The sequence below is a fragment of the Neomonachus schauinslandi genome, chromosome 5 (assembly GCF_002201575.2).
Source record: "Neomonachus schauinslandi chromosome 5, ASM220157v2, whole genome shotgun sequence".
In the NCBI taxonomy this organism is placed as follows: domain Eukaryota; kingdom Metazoa; phylum Chordata; class Mammalia; order Carnivora; family Phocidae; genus Neomonachus; species Neomonachus schauinslandi.
In genome coordinates this window covers 80,888,803-80,912,683 of record NC_058407.1, presented here as the reverse complement: position 1 = coordinate 80,912,683, position 23,881 = coordinate 80,888,803, and the positions used below count along the sequence as shown (strand labels likewise).

Below are 23,881 nucleotides of genomic sequence, written 5' to 3'. Positions count from 1 at the left end.
AGTTTTCTATTAGGTGAAGGCCCAAGCTTGCTGAGGAGTGACTGTGACATTTTGAGGAATCTGCTGATTGTTTTTAAAATCCAAGTCTAAGGTCTCTTAGCCTGAAAAAAAAATGGACCTTTTTCAAGTTATGGCTGAAAACCATAGTGAGGCTCAAGACTAGGGTTGAAGCAGCATGTGTTCAGTGAATCCAGCCTTTAGAAATCTTTATATTCTTGATATTTTTTAGGAGAAAGTACCTGTGCTGATCCCCAGCCTGGGATCCTAAAGGTAACAATAGAGCTCCATGAACCATTTTTCAGTATTTTCCTAAACCCCCAAAGCAAATGTATCTGCCAAAAATAAAAATGCTTAGAAACAACATGAAATTTCTCTGCTCTAAAATGTAATTGTAGCAACCCAATGTAACGGCACTGATTATTACATTCTGAACAGAAATTAGAATGTTCATGTTTTGGTTAATTTTAAAAGGCAGGTGAATTATTACTTAAATCTTTGTTAGGTAGAATCAGTTTTTTACAGCATGGGAGGAAATAATCAAAAGGCTTCATGGGGATGAAATGTTGGGGATCCCCCCCCAATACTCTATTTTCACTCCTTTGTGCTTTCCAGTTTGTGCTTGTTATCTTAGGAAAAGCTTTATTAGCAAACTGCTTTCTTTTCACCATTTTGAGGGGCTCTCCCTGTCTGTGGACGATAGAAATGTCAGAATGTTCTCCTCTTGACAGCTGTGATGTGACCTTGAAAGGAGAGGAAGAATGTCTTTGGGGCCAATGCTGTTTGAATTTCTCCTGCCAACGATGCAGGGGCAACATATGCTGCCTTCATCTAAAGCTGTCTTGGGCAGCCTTGGCCATTCTGCTGAGGGCTATGCTTTCCTGACATCCTGTTTCAAATACTCATCATCTGACTGAGTTTTTGAAACCAAGCCAGACTGCCAGACTGAATGAAATGGTGGCAAATCTGCCACAGCAGTCCTCTGAGAGCATCATGATGTAAAGATGCCAGCCTGTAAAGTTCTACACTTCTCAGCAGGGGTTAAGCCGCTGGCAAAGTTCTGGCTTTGGGTTTATCCTATTAACGGATTAGGAACTTTGCCTTCTAATTGGAGTCTAGAAATAAGAGCTCTATAAATGTTTTCCAATAGACAACAAAAAGGAAATTAAATGTGGTGTTGCATTAATCTAAAATATGACAGAAATGGATGCTTTGAGAGAACTGTAAGAATATCCTTTGGTAAACATTATCTGGGAGTGTCTTTTATGAAAGGGAGGGAGAGGTAAAAGAAACTAGTCTGTTATCAATGGGATCTGTTGACCACCCTCCCAACAGTTTTTTTTTTTCCTATGAATTTCTTTACCTTCCCCTATTTTCATAAAATAAGAACCATAGCAGTTTATATTACCCACATGTACATGTTATCTATTGGATAAATGCTTTTCCTTAAGAATGAATAAATGTTAAGTTGAAGCCATCCTAGAGAGAAAATGTAAACCATTGGACAGTTATATTGACCCATGAGCATCATTTTCATAAAACAAAAATACTGTTCTTTATTAGAATGACAGAGTTGTGGACATTTTAATAATTGTTTCAGAACAATGAAACTGAGTGGCAGTGTAGTTTAATCAACTTGTCATCTCTGGATATGATGATGGACCAAGAAATACTGCTATTACAGAGAACATTTGAACAAAAGGGAGTGAAATTCACAGCTATGCTTCAAAAGCTGGATTTGTATAACATATGTACTGTGGTGATTCACTGGCTAGGAACGTCTGCAGATAACTGATCTACACAGCCTGTTTGCTGAGTCCAGGCATATCTGTGTTTTGTCGACACCCAAATTATTCCTACTATGAAAAAAGATTTTTCTAAAACGCTTTTGAGGTTGATTTTCTAGTTCTGGCTCAGTCAGTTCAACCTCAATCAGGTTGATCATTAGATATGAATTGTTTGGGCTTATTTTTCCTAATCTGTAGTATCAGAGGACTAAAGACATGTTATCTATTAAACAGTTTCCTTCTGGCTAGTAGCTAGTACCTCTCACTCTATTTTGATTTTTGACTGGAAACAAGATGATCAGAGAAAGCAGAGAACATATTCATGTTGGTATTTCCCGTCCCTTTCACAGTGCCTAGCATATGATAGGTAGTATTTAGTTTAATGAGTAAAAAAAAAAAATCCATGAAAATGCTTGTTTCCTATTTGAGAGGGGAATAGAAATGGGTACATTTTGTTTTGAAAAACGATTCTATCTGTATATATTCAGCAAGAGTTGGCATTATGCATGGCAACATCCTGGAATAAAGGAAAGTCATGGGGTGGCATTAAATGAGAAGGCATTAAATGAGTCTTAATTATTATATATAGTAGACCTTTGGTCTAAATTACTTCTTATATAATAGCCTATGCCTTTCACCTGAATTCCTAGTTGAACATGTGGAACTTTTTCAGCATGAAGAAGTTTCTAAAGTTGAAACCCTCATGGATAGCTCTCTACAGTGGGTAACTGATCCAGAAATTACTGTGAAAGAGAAGTGGGAGAACAAGCTTACTGTAAGTGTTTTATATTTTGTGATTTTCCTGGTTTTTCTTCTGCTTTCTTAACCCAGGTAATACTTATTATATGCAGTACCATTTCTAAGACTTATTATAGTCATCTGCTATCTCGGTCTGTTGATGTGTATGGAGTGTATGTCTGGGGATGTGTGTGTGTGCATGTGGGTGAGAGTAAGAATGTGAAGGTGAGGGTGAAGGTAAGTGTGTGGGACTGTGAGGGTTAGGATAAGTGTGTCTGAGGGTGAGAATAAGTGCGTGTGAACTTGAGGGTGAGAGCAACTGCGTGAGGGTGAGGATAAGTGTGTGACTGTGAGGGTAAGCGTATGTGAATGTCAGGAGGAAAGTGAGAGTGAGGGCATGTGATGTGTTAAAGAGGCAATAAATAAAATGATTTAATAAAAAAGTATGTTATTTGAATCCTGTGACAATTGCTAGTCTAATCTTGGATTTTTCCTTGACCTATTAAAATTCTCTAAATTTGATAGAATGATTGTTGTGCAAAGGAATGTTATTCCTGAAATTCTGACAATTTTATTATCCCAGAAATTGGCAGAACATGACAACTTAGGTAGCTATTTCCAGTTTTGTTATAAAGGAAGCATATAAGATGAAATTTCTTTATCAATTATTTATCTCTACTTCTTGACTGCCAGACAACTTTCTAATACCCATTAGCTTCCTAAGTTAAGGTAAAGCAAGACGCAAACTCTGAAGACTCTGGGATATTAATTTCAACCCCTTTGACAAGCACTTTTTTAAAAAATTGCTTTTGCATATGTTAATCAACAAATATTGATTTTTATTGCATTTCCTTGTCTCATTCTATTCTAAAGCAATTGTGATGATTGATGAAATAAATCATCAGGGACCACTTATATTTAAAAAAACCCTCAATTTTAGGCACATAACAGGCATACAATATGTACTTGTTAAGTTGAGATAATCATTTCAAAGAATAATCAATCTTTGGGCAGTGGAGAATTGGTATCTGTTCAATTAGAATTTTCGGGTTTAATAACCATGAATACTATTGAGATAGGATGACCGTAACATTTTGTATTGCCTGTCATTTATTTATATTTAACACTGGAATAGTAGAGTTTGTTTTGTGACTTTTCTTGTAGGAATTCAAATATATAATGGAAGAGAAACTAAATCTTTGCATATTAATGCCAAACAGCTTGGGAAACCACAAAGAGTCTCTTGATAAAGAATTTGTCAAACTAATAGAGATTTTGAAGAGATTCAGGCTGGAATATTTTTATTTCAGAAAAGAATTTCTCTCCAGGTGATGGTCATTTATATTTAAGAAACCCCTGCTTTATATACATGACACAATTGTGATTGTACCATAGCATCCAGTTTACTTTTTTCAAGTTGTATACATTGATTTCAGATGATACTTTTTCAAAGAAGGCATTTTGTCTGATAATTTTGAATTCTGAAATAGTGTGAAATTGACTTATATGTTCAAAATTGCAAATAGTGAGCTTTAAAATTTGTGGAAACCCTGTATAATGAGTTATTTTCCCTAAAGAAGGAAGTTGGAATTACAGAATATAGAATTCTTTTAACCAGAAAGGACTTTAGAGATCATTTAGTAAAATCTTATAATTTTACAGAGAACTGAGGCATAAGGATATAAAGTGAATTGATCAAGACCCAAGAGTTATTAATGGAAAGTCTATGAAGTGATTTATTAATGGAAGAATTTGCTGAGTCTATTGACTCCTATCCCATTGGGCTTCGTTTTCTGCCTCAGTACACAATGTATTGCATTGGGCACTAGGACTAGTCAATTAAATTTCAAGGAAAGTAAGTCGGGGAATAGAAAACTCTAAATGTAAAATAATTTACTATTTTACTGTTCCTCTACCTTAATTCTTGTGACTGTGGGGAAATTCTTGAAATCTGTATACTCTGTAAACCACATACTAAACAAGGACAGCTATTTTATCTTTTATTGACCACTATTTATATAGCTGCTAGTACCATACTAAGCATTCCCTTAAGAAACGCTTTTTCAGTGAGTGAATGAACATGGGTGTATACTGAATTTGAGTAAAGTAAAAAAAAAAAAAAAAAAAAAAAAAGGGAAAAAGGGGAAAAATAAATTTAAAAAAAAAAAAAAAAAAAAAAAAAAAAAAAACAGGGAAAAGGGTGTATACTGAATTTGAGTAAAGTAAAAAAAAAAAAATCAGGGCACATGGTGTATACTGAATTTGAGTAAAGTAAAAAAAAAATTCAAAAAAAATAAAAAATCAGGGCACCTGGGTGGCTCAGTCAGTTAAGCATCTGCCTTCAGCTCAGGTCATGATCCTGGAGTCTCAGGATCAAGTTTGTGGATCAAGTCCCACATTGGGCTCCCTGCTCAGCTGGGAGTCTGTTTCTCCCTCTGCCCTTCCTCCTCTTTGTGCTCTCTTATTCTCTTTCACCCTCTCTCTCAAGTAAAAAATTAAATCTTTAAAAAAAAAAACATTAAAAAAGGTAGAGACCAAAGTTGCTTAAAGAAAGTAGCCAGAAGAAACTATTTTATTCCCCACATATAAGAAAACTAGATACCAAAGAGAGGTTAATACCAAAAGGAACTCTCAAGAAAATGATCTTCTGCTTTCTCTAAGAAGCAGGGAGCCCAGACTTCCCCATAGAGGTAAAGGTATGGGTTAAGTGGATGTGCAGCTTCTTACATGGATACCATCTCCACAAAAGGGAGCACTGAAATTCTTCCAGTTACCAACAAAGAGCTATTTGGAGAGGAGCCTGCATTAGAGTCATTTCTGAATAAGTGAATCTTCTGTATTATTCTACAAGACACACGAGCAGTCCAATTAAGTAACGTAGGTGCAATTTGTTGAGAGCTTACTGTGTTGGAGGTAGTGCTAAAAATTTGACATACTTTTATCTCCAGAGAGGTTCAGTGACTCACCCAAGGTTACCCAAGAGGGATTAAGTGACAGCTGGGAGCAGACCTAGATGTGTGCAACTTCAAAACCTATGTTCTTTCAACTATTAATCCCCCACCATCTGCTTGTTCAAATTGAATAAAACATTAAAAATATTCTGGGAACCTGGCATTGGGCAAGATACTAATCACTGTAAGGATGGTTAAGCCCCTGCCTTCTGGATATAATTTAAAACAGACAAAACCATTTAGTGGCTGCAGACAAAATGATTTGGCTATCAGTTTTAACTATGAATAAGAATATAAGTGGAGTGGGGTGCCTGGGTGGCTCAGTTGGTTAAGTGTCCAACTCTTGATCACTCTTGATCTCACTTCAGGTCTTGACCTCAGGGTCATAAGTTCAAGCCCTGTGTTGGACTCCATGCTGGGTGTGGAGCCTACTTAAAATATATATATATATTTTGCGGGGATGAGAATAAGAATTCTGTGTTTAGGTGGAGTAGGCAATATTTATTAAAGGTAAACTTTTAGGGCCTGTTTACTGAGAAAAAGAAGGCTTTCATTCTGTTGCAAGATAAATAGGCTCCATGCTGAGGAATGGAGAGAATTGAGTGAGTCAAGGAGAGGCAGTGAAAGAAAAAACTGCTCTTGAAGATCTCAGTGAGAAAAAAATATCATTTATGCAACACCCAAGTGCTAGCTCTTGCTGGTTTTTTTTCTAGGTGCTAAAAAATTATATAAGACCAAAATCTCTGCATCCATGAAACTAATATCTATTAGTTAGACACAGACAGTAAACAAATAAACATATAACTATATAATATAATGACAGGGAGTGGTAAGTGATATAAAAATTAAAGGAGGATAAGAAGACCAAGAATGATGGGGCAGGAAGACCTAATTTTAGGAAGAATGGCCAGGAAAGGCCTGTCTGTGATTTATAAATTTAATGAATTGCTGAAGTGAGGGAGTAAGCTAAAAGATGATCTGGGAAGGGTTCTAGCCAGAGGAATTAGTTAGTGCAAAGGCTCTGAGGTTTTAATCAGCTTGGTATATTTAAGCAGCAGCAAGAGGGCAGCATGGCTGGGATGGAGTGAGTGCTAGGCAATGGTAGGAGATGAAGTTAGAGATATAGGCAGGAGTTAGGTTCACAGCCTTGCAGTTCATGCTTAGGGATTGGCACTTTATTCTAAGTAGATGAGAAGCAATCAGAGGGTTATAAACAGGAAAGTAATATGACATATTTTGAAAGATTTTTCTAGCTGCTGGTAGAGCATTGTCTATAGAGGGAGAAAGTGAAAACAGTGACACCAGTGAGAAGAGTTTCTTCAATAACAGATCACCAATGAGAGTTCTTGAAACCAATTTATCAGATTATAAGTCATTTTAAAAAATAAATATAAAATATCAGAGTGTATTTCTTTTTTTTTTTTTTAAAGATTTATTTATTTATTTGAGAGAGCGAGAATGAGAGAGAGAGAGCACATGAGAGGGGGGAGGGTCAGAGGGAGAAGCAGACTCCCCGCCGAGCAGGGAGCCCGATGCGGGACTCGATCCCGGGACTCCAGGATCGTGACCTGAGCCGAAGGCAGTCGCCTAACCAACTGAGCCACCCAGGCGCCCCCAGAGTGTATTTCATATAGTAAGAGTAGTATATCATAAAAATATTAATTCAGCTATGTGTATGTGTGTACTTGGTTGAAATATAAAATATTTGCTGTGTCATGGTCAAAAAAAGCCACTGAGTTAGAAACTATTTTTTTTAAGATTTTATTTATTTGTCAGAGAGAGAGAAGAGCACAAGCGGGGTGGGGGGAGCGGTAGGCAGAGGGAGAAGCAGGCTCCCCACTGAGCAGGGAGCCCTGTTCGATGCAGGGCTCAATTCCAGGACCAGGGGATCACAATCTGAGCCAAAGGCAAATGCTTAACCAACTGAGCCAACCAGGTGACCCAAAACTATTTCAATAATCTAGGTGAAGGGGTAGAACATGAGTCAGGGTGAGCCAGTTGGTAAGAACTGGTTGGATTCAAACTGAATTTTGAGGACAGGTCAGATCTGACATGCTAGTGAATTGGATGTGGGAATGCAAGAAAGAGTCATCCTTGACTTACAGGTTTTGGGTCTCAAAACTAGGTAAGTGGGGTTCTATTTAGATGGCAAAGTTTCAGGGAGATTTAGCATGAGGACATGTTAGCAAGGATAGTTACTGAATTCAAAAACACACTCAAAGCTAATACTATATTTCTTAACGTGATAGTGCAAGTCTCTATGGAAGAAAAATCTTCAAAGGTTTAAAATCTGTTGAATATCTTTAATAATGGTACTATATAATTTTTAAAAAGTTATTCTTAAGACTGTTATGATTCATAATGTGCATTATTATCTTATAGGTACAAATAATATACGTACGTAATATATATGATTAAAAGTTGTAATATTATTAAATGTGGATTTCTGTTGGTCCCTTACAGTCCTTTTGCTTTCCCTTGGAAGATAAGGGACAGTCTTGAGAGCTTAGACTATTCCTACAAAAGAGAAAAGTTGATAAAACTGCTGTCTTAAGAAAAAGAAGAGGTGATGTCAGCAAGAAGGAATAGGAAGCCCTGGGCCTTCCTTCCCCCAAGGGATATACTGATTCAACAGCAATATACAAACATATTCCTTTTGTGAGAAATCCAGAAACTAGTTGAAAGGCTCCTGCATCCTGGGTAGATGTGAAACCAGCCACATCAGTTCTGGTAGGAAAATTCTATATACCCTGTCAGTGTAATTCCTGCCCTGGCATAGGATCTTGTGATCAGAGGGAATCCCCAAGCTCCTAGATTTTCCCTGGGGAGGAAAGAGTCAGACTGTGTCCACATTCCAACTTTTCTGAGGGCTTCCCAAGATACTGGCTTTTGTCTCGCCTGTCTCAGAGTGCAGATGGAACTGGGCATACTATAGACATCTAGAGGACACTAAGAACAATGATGGCAGATGGAACCAGCATACAAGTAACTCATCATAGTCCTTCTCCTTGCCTCAGAACAAAGTAAGCAGATGGAAAACCCCAGATCTTAGCTTTTCCCTGGAAGGAAAGAATAGGATCACACATTCAATATTCCCACTTTTCTGGGGGTCGTCTAAAAGACTGTCTTCTGTCACACCCATCTTAGAGCAATGATGTTGCTATGATACTCTAGACACTTAGGGCCTACAAAGGACAAAAATGGTGATTTGAACTAGCACAAAGTTTTGAGAGCCCCCAGAACCTTCCCCAGACTGATTGGTATAAGTTTTCTCCTATATAAGTCCAGGCTGTGGAGACTGTGAGAAGTGGTTGTTTTTTTTAATGTGCAGATACCAACAAAAAGCGTCAGGAAAAATGGAGAAATATGTTCCATCCAAAGGAACGAAATCTCTAAAAACTGACCCTAATGAATCAGATAAATGATTTACCTCACAGAGGATTCAAAATAACTGTCATAAAGATGCTCAATGAGGTTAGGAGAACAATGCATAAACAACGTGAGACTATCAGGGTGCCTGGTGGCTTAGTTAAGCATCTGACTCCTGATTTGGGCTCAGGTCATGATCTCGTGGTCATGGGATTGAGCCCCGTGTCATGCTCTGTGCTCGGTGAAGAGTCTGATTCAGATTCTTTCTCCCTCTCTGTCTGCCCCTCCCCACTCATGCACTCTCTCTCTCTCTCAATAAATCAATAAAATCTTAAAAAAAAACAAAACAAAGTGAGAATATCAACAAAAGACAAAAGTATTAAAAGAATACCCAACAGAAATCTTAGAACAGAAAAATATAATAAGTAGACTGAAAAATTTTATTAGAGGGGTTTAACAGCAGACCAGATCAAGGAGAAGAAAAGATCAATGAACTTGAAGACAGGTCTCTGGAAATGATCTAGTCAAAGAAGTGAAAAGAAAAAGGAATGACAGAGAGTGAAGAAATCTTAAGGGATGTATGGGATATCATAAAGTAGACCACTATAGGTATTATTGGAGTCCCAGAAGGAGAAGAGAGAAAGAAAGGGGCAGAAAGGCAAAGAAAAATATGGCCCAAAACTTCCAAAACCTGGGGAAGGACATCTAGATCCAGGAAATCCAATGGATCTCAAATAAGATGAACCCAAGAAATCCACATTGAGACACATAATAATTAAATTGTCAGAAGTCAAAAATAGAGAATTTTGAAAACAGCAAGAGAAGTTTTGTGGTGTACAAGGGAAGCACCATGAGACTGTCAGTGGATTTCTCAGCAGAAACCTTGTAAGTCAGGAGAAAGTGGGATGATGCATTCAAAGTCCTGAAAGTAAAAGACTACCAACCAAGACCACTATTTTCAGCAAACTATCCCTCAAAAATCAAGGTGATGTAGACTTTCCCATATAAGCAAAAGCTGGAAGAGTTCACTACCACTAGACCTGCCTTAGTAGAATTGCTAAAAGAAGTTCAAGTTGAAACAAAAGGATCATAAACAACAGTACGAAAACATATTAAAGTATAAAAATTGCTAGTAAAGGTGAATATCATATAGACAAATACAGAATACTGTAATACTATAGCAGTGATAGGTAAATTTTAATTATAGGATAAAAGTTTAAAAATTATAAGTATATAAAATGACAAAAACATGTTAAGGTACACAATATACACAGTTGTAAATTGTGACCTCAATAAAAAAGTAGAGGGAAGAGAAAAGTGAAAGTGTAGTTATTGTATGTGTTTGAAGTTAAATTGTTATCAGCTTAAAATAGACTTATGTTTTATGTAAGCCCCATGATAACCATAAAGAAAATACCTATAGAAGATACACAAAAGAAAAATGAGTCAAAAAAATTAATAAGAAAAAGGAAACACAAAGGAAGACAAGGGAGGAAAGAAGAACAGCAAGACAGAAAACAATGAAAAATGGCCATAGTAAATCCCTCTCTATCAATTACTTTAAATATAAATAGATTAAACTTTCTAATCAAAAGACATAGAGTGGCTAAATGGATTAAAAAACAAGATCCAACTATATGCTGTCTACAAGAGACTCACTTCAGTTTTAAGGACACACATAGGCTGAAAGTGAAGGGATGAAAAAAGATGTTCCAGTCAAATACTAACCAAAAGAGAGCCAGGGTGGCTATACTTACATCAGAGAAAATAGACTTCAAGTCAAAAATTGTCACAAGAGACAAAGGAAGGACACTGTACAGTGATAAAAGGATCAGTTCACTAGGAAGATATCACAATTATATATATATCAGAGCACTTAATATATATAAAGCATAGACTGACAGAATAGAAGGAGGAAATAGAAAGCAATATAATAATAGTAGGAGACTTCAATACACCACTTTCAATAATGGATAGAACATTGAGATATAAGATCAATAAGGAAATAATTCACTGGAACAACACTATAGACCAGGTGGACCTAACAGACATATACAGAACATTCTACCCTCTAGCTATAGAATATACATTCTTCTCAAGTGCACATGGAACATTCTCTAGGATAGATCACATTAGGTCACAAAACAAGTATAAACAAATTTAAGAAGATGGAAATTATACTAAGTATCTTTTCAAACCACAATGGAATAGAACTAGAAATCAATAGCAGAAGGAAAACTGGAAAATTCACAAATATTTAGAAATTAATGCACTGCTGAAAAACCACAAAGAAGAAATTAACAGGGAAATTAGAAAATATCTTGAGACAAAAGTGAGAACAACATATCAAAACATATGGCATGCAGCAAAAGCAATACTGAGAAGTTAACAGTGGCAGATGCCTACATTTAAAGAAGGAAGATCTCAGATTAACAACCTAATGTTATAGCTCAAGAAATCAGAAAAAGAAGAACAAACTAAGTTCAAAATTAGCACAAGGAAGGAAATAATAAAGATTAGGAGAAATAAATAGAGAATAGAAAAACTCTTTAAAAAATAAAAATAAAATGGAGTTGGTTTTTTAAATTAAAAAATGTAATTTATATTTAACTATTATGTTATTTAACCATTATCAAATTTAACTATAATTTTAATTCTGGTATAATTAACATACAATGTTAGTTTTAGGTGTACAGTATAGTGATTCAACAATTCTATCCATTACTCAGTACTCACCATGATACATGTATTCTTATCCCCTTTACCTATTTCACCCATCCCCCACCCACCTCTGGTAACCATCAGTTCTCCATATTTAAGAGCCATTTTTGGGGGGGGTGTTTTCATAAATTCTACATATAAGTGAAATCATATGGTGTTTCTCTTTCTCTGATGGACTTAGGTCGCATAGCATTACAACCTCTAGATCCATCCATGTTATTGCAAATGGCAAGATTTTATTCTTTTTTATGGATGAGTAATATTCCATCACACACACACACACACACACACACACACACACACACCACCACATCATCTTTATCCATTCATCAATCAGTGGACATTTGGGTTCTTCCATAATTTGGCTATTGTAAATAATGCTACAAGAAACACGGGTTCATATATCTTTTCAAATTGGCATTCTTGTATTCTTTGGGTAAATACCCAGTAGTGGAATTATTGGATCATATGGTAATTTGTATTTTTAACATTTTGAGGAACCTCCATACTGTTTTCCACAGTGGCTGCATTCTCACCAACAGTGCACAAGGGTTCCTTTTTCTATACATTCTTGCCAACACTTCTTGTTTCTTGTGTTTTTTATTTTAACCATTCTGACAGGTGTGAAGTGGTATCATTGTGGTTTTGATTTGCATCTTTCTGATGATGAGTGATGTTGAGCATCTTTTCATGCATCTGTTGGCCATCTGTATGTCTTTGGAGAGATGTCCCATGTCTTCTGCCCATTTTTTAACTGGATTATTTGTTTTGGGGTGTTGTATAAGTTCTTTATATATTTTGGATACTAACCCTTTATTGGATATGTCATTTGCAGATCTCTTCTATTCCATAATTTGTCTTAGTTTTGTTGATTTTTTTTTCCTTTGCTGTGCAGAAGGTTTTTATTTTGATGTAGTCCCGATAGTTTATTTTTGCTTTTATTTCCCTTGCCTCAGGAGACAGATCTAGAAAAATGTTGCTGTGGCTGATGCTAGAGAAATTACTGCCTGTGCTGTTTTCTGGGATGTTTATGGTTTCAGGTCTCACACTTAGGTCTTTAATCCATTTTGAGTTTATTTTTGTGCAGTGTAAGAAAGTGGTCTGGTTTTATAATTAATTAATTAACTCATTCATTCATTCATTTATGAGATAGAGCACAAGTTGGGGGAGAGCAGAGGTAGAAGGACAAGCAGACTCCATGCTGAGCACAGAACCCCATGTGGGGCTCGTTCCCACAACCCTGAGATCATGACCTGAGCTGAAATCAAGAGTCAGTCACAACCGACTGAGCCACCCAGGGACTCCATTGTTTCATTCTTTTGCATATAGCTGTCTAACACTAGTATTCCCCAACAGCATTTGATGAAGAGACTATGTTTTTCTCATTGCATATTCTTGCCTCCTTTGTCATAGATTAATTGACCATATAAGCATGGGTTTATTTCTGGGCTCTCTGTTCTATTGATGTGTCTATTTTTGTGCTGGTACCATACTGTTTTGATTACTACAGCTTTGTGGTATATGTTAAAATCTGGGATTGTGATACCACAGTTTTGGGGGTTTTTTTGTTTTTTTTCAGGATTAGTTTGTTCAGGGTCTTTTGTGGTTTCTTAACATATTTTAGGGTTATTAGTTCTAGTTCTATGAAAAATGTTGTTGGTATTTTGATAGAGATTGCATGAAATCTGTAGATTGCTTTAGGTAGTATGGACATTTTAACAGTATTTGTTTTCCCAGTCCATGAGCATGGGCTATCTTTCCATTTGTTTGTGTTAGCTTCAGTTTCTTTTAACAGTATTTTATAGTTCTCAGTGTACAGTTCTTTCACCTCCTTGGTTATGTTTATTCCTAGGTATTTTATTATTTTTTGATGCAATTATAAATGAGATTGTTTTCTTAATTTCTCTTTCTGCTACTTCATTATTAGTGTATAGAAACACAAAAAATTTCTGTGTATTGATTTTATATTCTGCAACTTTACTGAATTCATTTATTCTAATGGTTTTTTGGTGGAGTCTTTAGGGTTTTTTTTATATATATAGTATATCATCTGCAAATGGGTGACAGTATTGTTTCTTTCTTATCAATTTGGATGCCCTTTATTTCTTTTTCTTGTCTGATTGCCGTGGCTAGGACTTCCAGTACTATGTTGAATAGAAATGGTGAGAGTGGACATCCTTCACTTATTCCTGATCTTAGGGGGAAAGATCTGTTTTTCACCATTGAGTATGATGTTAGCTGTGGGTTTTTCATATATGGCCTTTATTATGTTGAGATATGTTCCCTCTAAATCGACTTTGTTGAGGGTTTGTGTCATGCATAGATGTACTTTGTCAAATGCTTTTTCTGCATCTATTGAAATGATCATAGTTTTTATCCTTTCTCTTGTTGATGTCCTGTATCATGTTGATTGATTGGTGAATACTGAATCATTCTTGCATCCCAGAAATAAATCTCGCTCAATAGTGGTGAATGACTTTTTGAATGTATTGTTGGGATTTGGTTTGATAGTATTTTGTTGAGGATTTTTGCATCTATGGTCATCAGAGATATTGGCTTGTAGTTTTATTTTGTTGTTGTTTGTTTTTGTTTTTTGTGATGCCTTTATCTGTTTTTGTTTTGTTTTGTTTTTTTCTTTTTCTTTTCTTTTCTTTTTTTTTTTTTTTGTATCAGAGTAATTCTGGCCACATAGAATGAATTTAGAAGCTTTCCTTTCTCTTTTATTTTTTTGGGAATAGTTTGAGAAGAATAGGTATCAATTTTATTTTTATTTTTTTAATTTAAATTTCAGTTAGTTAACATATAGTGTAGTGTTGGTTTCAGGAGTAGAATTTAGTGCTTCATCACTTACATATAACACCCAGTGCTCATCCCAAGTGCCCATCTTAATGCCCATCACCCACTTAGCCCAACCCCCCACCTACCACCCCTCCAGCAACCCTCAATTTGTTTTCTATATTTAAGTCTTTTATGCTTTGCCTCTCTCTTTGTTTTTATTTTTCCTTCCCTTCCCCTATGTTCATCTGTTTTGTTTCTTAAATTCCACATATGGTGAAATCATTTATATGTCTTTCTCTGACTGACTTATTTCACTTAGCAAAATACACTCTAGTTCCATCCATGTTGTTACAAATGGCAAGATTTCATTCTTTCTGATCACTGAGTAATATTCCATTTAAATATATACCACATCTTCTTTATCCATTCATTAGTTGATGGACATTTGGCCTCTTTCCATAATTTGGCCATTGTTGATAGTGCTGCTATAAACGTTGGGGTGCATGTGCCCCTTCAAATCAGCATTTTTGTATCCTTTGGATAAATACCTAGTATGAACTCTTCTCTAAATGTTTGGTAAAATTCACCTGTGAAGCCATCTGATCCTGGACATTTGTTTCTTGGGAGGTTTATTATTATTATTATTATTATTATTATTATTATTATTATTATTATAGATGCCATTGCACTGCTGGTAACTGGTATGTTCAAATTTTCTATTTCTTTCTGATTCAGTTTTGGGAGGTTTTATGTTTCTAGGAATTTACCCATTTCTTTTAGTTTGTCCAATTTGTTAGCATATAATTTTTCATAATATTCTCCTACAATCCTTTATATTTCTGTGTTATTTCTCTTTTTTCAATTCTCATTTTGTGTGTTTGAGTCCTCTTTCCCTCTTTTTGATGAGTCTGGCTAAAGGCTTATCAATTTTGTTGATCTTTCTAAGGAACCAGCTCCAGGTTTCATCCATCTGTTTTTTTTTTTTTAGTTCCTATTTCATTTATTTTTGCTGTAATCTTTATTATTGCTTTATTCTATTGTTTTTGGGATTTGTTCTTCTTTTTCTAGCTCCTTTAGGTGTATGGCGAAGTTGTGATTTTTCTTGCTCCTTGAGGTGGGTCTGTATTCTATACACTTCTCTCTTAGAACAGCTTTTGCTGTATCCCAAAGATTTTGGACCATTAGTTTACATTGTCATTTGTCTCCACATATTTTTTATTTCCTCTTTGTTGACCCACTCATTGTTTATATCATGTTATTTAACTTCCATGTATTTGTGTTCTTTCCAGATTTTTTCTTGTCATTGATTTCTAGTTTCATAATGCTTGGTCGGAAAAGATGTACGGTATGATTTCAGGTTTTTTTTAATTTATTGAGACTTGTTTTGTGGCCTAATATGTGACCTATTCTGGAGAATGTTCTATGTGCACTTGAATGTGTATTCCACTGTTTTAGGATGGAATGTTCTGAATATATCTGTTAGATCCATCTGGTCCAATGTCACTCAAAGCCATTTTTCCTTATTGATTTTCTGTTTGGATGATCTATCCTTTCATGTAAGTGAAATGTTAAAGTCTCTTACTATTATTGTTTTCTATTATTTTCTTTATGTTTTTTAATTTGCTTTATGTATTTGGGTGCTCCCAAGTTGGGTGCATAAATATTTATAATTGTTATATCTTCTTGTTGAATTGTTCCCTTTATGATTACATAGTGTATTTGTCTCTTGTTACAGTCTTTGTTTTAAAGTCCATTTTGTCTGGGGTGCCTGGGTGGCTCAGTTGGTTAAGTGACTGCCTTCAGCTCAGGTCATGATCCCAGAGGTCTGGGAGTCCTGTGTCAGGTTCCCTGCTCAGTCAGGAGTCTGCTTCTCCCTCTCCCTCTGCCCTTCCCCCTGTCATGCTCTTTCTCTTTTAAAGAAATAAAATCTTAAAAAAAAAAAAAACAGTCCATTTTATCTGATCTAAGTATTGCTCCTCTGGTTTTCTTTTGCTTCCATTTGCATGATAAATGCTTTTCCATCAATTCACTTTCAGTCTGCATGTGTCTTTAGGTCTGAAATGAGTCCCCTATAGGCAACATATAAATGGGTCTTATTTTCTATCCATTCTGTCTCCCTACATCTTTTGATTGGAGCCTTATTCCATTTACATTCAAAGTAATTATTGATAGTTATATATTTATTGCCATTTTGTTACTTGTTTTATGGTTGTTTTTGTAGTTCTTCTCTGTTCCTTTCTTCTCTTGCTCTCTTTTATCATGGTTTGCTGGCTTTCTTTAGTGATATACTTGGATTCCTTTCTCTTTATTTTTTTGTATATCTATTACCAGCTTTTGATTTGTGGTTCCCATTAGGTTTATCTATAAGTTTGAACCCATTCTAAAAGTACTAAATTTTTACTCCTCTCCCCCTAGAATTTAGGTATAAGGTGTCATACTTTACACCGTGTGTGTGTGTATGTGTGTGTGTGTGCATGTGTGTGTGTGAATCCTTGACTGATTTTTATGGATATACCTAATTTTAGTACTTTAGTGCATCCTACTTTTCTTACCCCTGCTTATGGTCATTCTTTTCCACTCAAAGAGTCCCCTCTAACATTTCTTGTAAGGCTGGTTTAGTGGTGATAAATTCCTTTAACTTTTTTTTTTTTTTCCCTGGGAAATCTTTATCTCTCCTTCTATTCTGAGTGATAGCTTTGCTGGATAGAGCATTCTTGGTTGCAGTTTTTTTCTTTCAGCACTTTGAATATATCATTCTAAACCCTCTGGCCTGCAAAATTTCTGTTCAAACATCAGCTGATAGCCTTATGGGGTTTCCCTTGTATGCAACTGTTTTCTTTTGCTGTTTTGAAAATTCTCTATTTATCACTACTTTTTGCCACATTAATTACTATGTGTCTTGGTGTGGATCAGCTTGGGTTGATTTTGTTTGGGACTTCCTGTGCCTTGTGGATCTAGATTTGTGTTTTCTTCCCCAGATTCAGGAAGTTTTCAGCTATTATTTCTTTAAATACATATTTCTTCCCCCTTTGCTCTCTCCTTTCCTTCTGGGATCCCTATAATATGAATGTTGTTATGCTTGATCATGTCATTGATTTCCCTTAATCTGTTTTAACTTATTGCTATTTAATTTGTTTCTCCTGTTCAGCTAGATTGCTTTCCACTACTCTGTCCTCCAGGTCACTGATCCATGCTCCTTCCTCTACTGTATTTAAAATTTTAGTTATGAGTTACGCATCTCTGATTGGTTCTTTTTTATATTTTCTATCTCTTTGTTGAGGATCTCACTGATATCCTCCAGTCTTTTTCCAGTCCATTTATTATCTTTATTACCATTACTTTAAGCTTTCTAATAGCCATATTACTTATCTCTGTTTTGTTTAGCTCTCTTGCTGTGATTTTTAAATTTTTTTTTATTTATTAGAGAGAGAGAGAAAGTGTGTGTGTGTGCACACATGAGCACAAGTGGGGGGGGAGAAGCAGAGGCAGAGGGAGAAGGATGCAGGGCTTGATCCCAGGACCCTGAGATCACAACCTGAGCCAAAGGCAGACGCCCAACCAACTGAGCCACTCAGGCACCCCCTTGCTGTGATTTTTGACTTGTTCTTTCATTTGGGACATATTCCTCTGTCTCCTCATTCTGTCTAACTCTCTGTGGTCTGTTTCTATATGTTAGGAAAGTCAGCTACGTCTCCTGCTCTTGAAATTAGTGGCCTTATGAAGAAGAGGTCCTATGGAGCTCTTTTGTGCCATATTCCCTCTTCACCAAAACCTGGTCCTTCAAGGGTGTCTCCTATGTGTGTTGTGTGTACGCTGCTGTTGTGGCTGAGCCACATTTGCCTTCAGTCCAGTCGTCTGCAGTGGCTCCCCTTGCCTGTTGTGGGCACAGTTTGATTCTTGTGTTGTTAATGGGCCAGTCTGAGGCCACCCTGGGCTTTACTTGTGTCAGACCATGCTTTTGCCAGAGCTGCAGTAGCACCAAACTTCCGGGTGTTCTCCCTATGTTGTCAAATGAGAAGCTTTCATTGGTGGGCAGGGACTGCAGTCAGACCAGATATCTACCCCCAATCCATTGCCAGGGCTACAGTCAGACTGGTGTGTGTGGTTATCTTTCCCTCTCCCCAGGGAAGGAGTCAGTTTGGAGAGTGTTGGCCCCTGTCAGGTCTGCTTGCACACAGCCAGGCTTGTGGCACTGCTTTGAATAGACTCCTGCCAAGGACATTTTTGGGGGACAGGTCTGTGGGAGAATGGAGGAGTGGGCTGCACTGCCAGCAGGGTCTGTGCTGGTCTGCTGTGGGAGGGTGCGTGAAAACTCCTGCCTAGTCCAGGATGGAGGGAGAGCATCTGCAGGAGAATGCATGTTGGGGTGCACTGTTATCAAACTAGGCAGAGGGTGTTTGCTCTGTGCTGTTCCTGCAGGTGCCTGTGTGTCTAGACTAGGGCAAGGGGTAGGAGAGGAAAATGGTGCCCACCAGCTCTTTTGTTCTTGGAGAATCTTACAAAGATCCCTGCCCCTCCAGCACCTGCTCTGAGATTAGTAAATAAATCTCCTTCTCGTATACCCCAGGTTTTTTTTTTTTTTCAAACTGCTGTTGCTATGCTATATCTCAGTGGGACTCTTTGTTGTGCTCTCTCTATAAGTGTGGGGATTCAATTTCCTATTGCCCTCCAGCTCTCCCAGAGCTCAGCTTGCTCATTTTTAAAGTTCAAGGTGTTAAGCTACACTGATTATAAACTTGTGAAATTAGGCCCCTGTGTTTTTCAAAGCCCAGTGTTATGGGGATTCGTCTTCCCAGTGTGGCTCCCTCATGTCTGGGGTGCCTGGTGTGGGGTGTGCTCCTTTCCTCTCTGTGCCAATGGCATCCCTCCTTCCCATAGACAGTCCTGTGAGTCAGTTTGGTTCCTGACCATGTCTTCACCCTTGCTAACCTCTTCATTGTGGCCTCTTCTTTTACATTTAGCTGTGGAGAGTCTATTCTGCCAGTCTTTGGGTCATTTTTCTGGGTGATTTACACTGATGTGTGTTTTATTTAGGAGTACCTGTAGGACAAGGTGAGCCTAGGATCCTCCTCTTCTGTCATCTTCCCTGAAAGTCTGAATTTTTTTAAAGATATAATTGACAAACAGACTAAGAAAAGGAGTAGATTCAGATAAGATCAGAAACAAAAGAAGAAATATTATAACCGATGCTACAGTGAGAGGGTTTGGGGTGAGGGTCATAAAAGACCACTGTGAGCAGTCATACACCAACAACTGGATAATCTTGAAGAAACAGATAAATATTTAGGAACATACAACCTACCAAGACTGAATCAGAAAAAGAAAATCTGAACAGAGCAAGAAATAGTAAGGAGATTGAAGCAATATTCAAAAACCCAACAAAGAAAAGATCAGGACCAGGTGGTTTCACTGATGAATTCTGCCAAACATCTAAGGAAGATTAATAGTAGGAGATTATTGAAGACTTTTGAAACTTTCAAAAAATTATAAAGGAGGGACCACTTCCAAATTCATTTTATGAGGTCGGTACTATCCTGACACCAAAACCAAAGATACTACAAAGAAAACTATAGGTCAATATCCCTGATGGGTATAGGTGCAAAAATCCTCAACAAAATACTAGCAACCAACTTTAATCATGCATTGAAAAAATCGTACCATGTGAGATTTATCCCTGCAATGCAAGGATGGTTCAGCATACACAAATTAATGTGATATACTGCATTAACAGAATGCAAGATAAATATCACATGATCACCTGAATTGATGAAGAAAAGCATTTGACAAGATTTAACACTTTTTCATGATAAAATATTCAAAATACTAGAAATAAAAACTACCTCAACATAATAAAGGCCATTATGAAAAACACACAGCTAACATCATACTCAGTGATGAAAGACTGAATGTATTTCCTCTAAAATCAAAACTAAGGCAAGCATGCCCACTCTCACCACTTCTAAGCAACATAGTACTAGAAGTCCTAGCCAGAGCAAGTAAGCAAGGAAAGGAAGAAATAAAATCATCTGTATTTGTAGATGACGTGATCTTATATGCAGAAAACTCTAAAGACTCCACAAAAAGTTGTTGGAACCAATAAACAAATTCAGCAAAATTGCAACATATGTAATTAACATACAAAAATCAGATGCATTTCTGTACACTAACAACTATCCAAAAAGAAAGTTGGAAAAACAATCTGATTTAAAATAACATCTGAAAGAGTAAAATAGGAATGAACTTAATTAAGGAGGTGAAGACTTGTACATTGAAAACTATAAAACATTGCTGAAAGAAATTAAAGAAGATACAAATAAGTGAAGACATCTTGTGTTCATAGGTTAGAAGACTTAGTATTGTTAAAACGTCAATGATACCCAAAATCACCTACAGATTCAGTGCAATACTGATCAAAATCTTACTGGCATTTTTTTTAAAGTAATAGAAAAAGAAATAATTCTAATATTCACGGGGAACCACAAAGAATCCTGAACAGCCAAAACAACCTTGAGAAAGAAACACAAAGCTGGAGGCAGCACACTTCCTTATTTCAAAATATATTACAAAGCTATAGTAATTAAAACAGTATGGTAGTGGCCTAAGGACAGTGGAACAGAATAGAGCGCCCAGAAATAAACCCATGCATAAATGGCCAACTGATCTTTGACTAGAGTGCCAAGAATACACATGGAGAAAGGATAGTCTTTTCAACAAATTGTGTTGGGAAAGCTGGATAGTCCTATGCAAAAGAATGAAGTTGAACCCTTGTTATATACCTTATACAAAAATCAACTCAAAATGGATTAAAGACTTAAATACAAGACCTAAAACTCTGAAACTCTAGAAGAAAACTTGGGGGAAATTCTTCATGACCATGGACTTGGCTATGACACAAAAGCACAAACAACAAAAGAAAAGTTAGGTAAGTGGGTTTACACCAGACTTAAGAGTTTTTGAACAGCAAAGGAATTAACAGAGAGAACAGGTACATTATGGAATGAAAGAAAATATTTGCAAACCATATACCCAATAAGGGGTTAAATTTCAAAATACAAGAAGAACTACAACAACTGAGTTACAAAAAACCAAATAACCCAATTTAAAAATAGCAAAGGACTTGAATAGATATTTTCCAAAGAAGACACACAGTTGACCAACAGGTATATGAAAAGATGCTCAACATCACTCATCGTCAGGGAAATGCAAATAAAACCCACCATGAGTCATTCACAATGATGAATGAATCACACCTGTTAGGGAAGGCTATTATTAAAAACCAAAGGGAAAAAAATAACCACCAAAAGATACCAAGTGTTGGGGCGCCTGGGTGGCTCAGTCATGAAGCGTCTGCCTTTGGCTCAGGTCACGATCCCAGGGTCCTGGGATCGAGCCCCGCATTGCGCTCCCTGCTCTGTGGGAAGCCTGCTTCTCCCTCTCTTACTCCCCCTGCTTGTGTTCCTTCTCTCACTGTCTCTCTCTGTCAAATAAATAAAATCTTTAAAAAATAAAAAGATACCAAGTGTTGGCAAAGATGTAGAGAAATAATTAAAACTGTACACTGTTGATGGGAATTTAATACAGTGCAACTGCTATGGAAAACTATGGAATTTCCTCAAAAAATTAAAAATGGAACAACCGTATTATCCAGCAATTCTGCTTCTGGATATATGTGCAAAAGAATTCAAAGCAAAATCTTGAAGAGATATTTACACACCCAAGTTTATTACAGCATTATTCACAATAGCCACGATATAGACACAGCCTACATTTTATCAGTGGTAAATGAATAGAGAAAATATCGCATATATATATATGCAATGGAATATTATGCAGCCTTAAAAGAAATTTTGTCGCATGTGATAACATGGAAAAATCTTGAGGATATTATGCTAAGTGAAATTAACCAGTTACAGAAGGACAAATATGGCATGATACCACTTCTATGAGGTATCTAGAATAGTCAAACTCAGAGAAGCAGAGGAGAATGGTGGTTTCCAGGGACTAGAGGAGGGGGAAATGGAGAGCTGCAATTTAACAGGTATAAAGTTTCAGTTATGCAAGACGAGTAAGTTCTAGGGATCTTCTATACCACATTGTGCCTACGGTTAACAACATTATACACTTTAAAATGTATTAAGGGGGTAGACCTCATGTTAAATGTTCTTACAAAATTTAAAACAAGAAGAAACTGACTATAAGGTATTGAACAAGGCTCAATAGATTGTTTAGGTAGTTTTTATTTTTGTTTAGAGTTTTGTTTGCTAGTTTACCATGATGGTAAGCATTCTGTGCCACCATCCTTGTCTCTCGTGCGATTCTTCTTGTACTTAGGGCTAGATTTATGCCAATATACAATGAGATTCTGACTGTGTTAATGTTTGAGAGGCATGCAAAAGGCCTAAACCTGACAATGTCTTCCTCTTTGCTTTGAAGCTCCCAAAGTTTATCATCCCTTTGAGCTAAGGATATCATCGTTATTCAGATCAAGCTGTTTCCAGATTGTCATTGATATATTGATACCTAGCATTGTTTAAATAATCTCATCAGCTGAGAGCAGGTGCATTTTAATACATTTTGGAGGATTAGAAATGTATCCAAAAGAGAGGTAACATAACAACACTAAGAGATTTGGAATGAGGAAGAAAGGGAGGGGGGTCAAGTTTTCAGGAAAGACAAGACTGTGGTGGAAATACTAACATGGAGTGTTCCGTCCATGCTTGGGGGCAGCCCTTCTTGGGCTCACCATTTAGCATGATTGACAACTCTTAAGGAGAAAAGGCCACGGTCATGACCCAAAGCTTTTATTGCTTTTTTTTTTTCTTTTATCTTTCCCTTTCCTTTCTTTTTCTGAAACAGCTAGCTATGATGTGTAAATACCGCACCTGTCACAGTGACCTCATTACCGTGCCATCCTCTAAGCAATTGGTGCCTGATGCTAATTACTACGATGAATGTAGCTTGTGGGAAACTGAATATCCCAGTGTAAAATAGGAGACCAAATGCCCTTATCTCTAAAGTGAGGGTATCAGGCCAACTGATCAATATGAGTGCTTTGATTAAAATTCTCTATTTGTTAAGCATTTATATGTATGTAAATACTTTCACTTTTCCCTCTGATTTCTGAGGAAGTGCATTAAGTTTGAATTTGTCACAACTTCCCAGGGTGACTCTCAGTTGAAATGTCACTGACAGCTTGTGGTTTGGACTCTTTTTTTTTTTTTTTTTTTTTTTAACTCCAGGCAGAAACAACGAGAAGCCCTTGAACAAGTGCAAGAAGATGCTGTCAACCAGGAAGCTGTCGTTAGGAAGAAGGTCCAAGGAACCAGCCAATGGCTGGAGGACAGAGAGGAGCAGGTAGGGTAGCCTGTGACTACTTTATATTCAAGGGGAAGTTTCCTCAGATGTCCTTGAGACCATGAAGTAAAAAACGGAGGAGGAACAGAAAAGAAAAGAAAAAAAAAAAAAAAAACCCGAAGGGGAACCGGGAAGTTCAGGCCCCGGCGACCAGCAGTGAGCGGAGGAAGTACAGGGGAGTTGTAA

General features: G+C 36.8%; 1 protein-coding gene across 1 annotated transcript in view; it reads left to right on the top strand.

Annotated features, from left to right (window-relative positions):
- Nucleotides 1-23,881, top strand: part of IRAG2 (inositol 1,4,5-triphosphate receptor associated 2) — a 117,853-nt gene that overhangs the window by 48,098 nt on the left and 45,874 nt on the right. Inside the window, exons 15-18 of the mRNA XM_021690461.2 lie at nucleotides 1,598-1,753; nucleotides 2,458-2,559; nucleotides 3,687-3,850; nucleotides 23,581-23,695. Coding sequence (XP_021546136.2) covers nucleotides 1,598-1,753; nucleotides 2,458-2,559; nucleotides 3,687-3,850; nucleotides 23,581-23,695 — 537 coding nt within the window. The remainder of the gene's footprint in view (nucleotides 1-1,597; nucleotides 1,754-2,457; nucleotides 2,560-3,686; nucleotides 3,851-23,580; nucleotides 23,696-23,881) is intronic.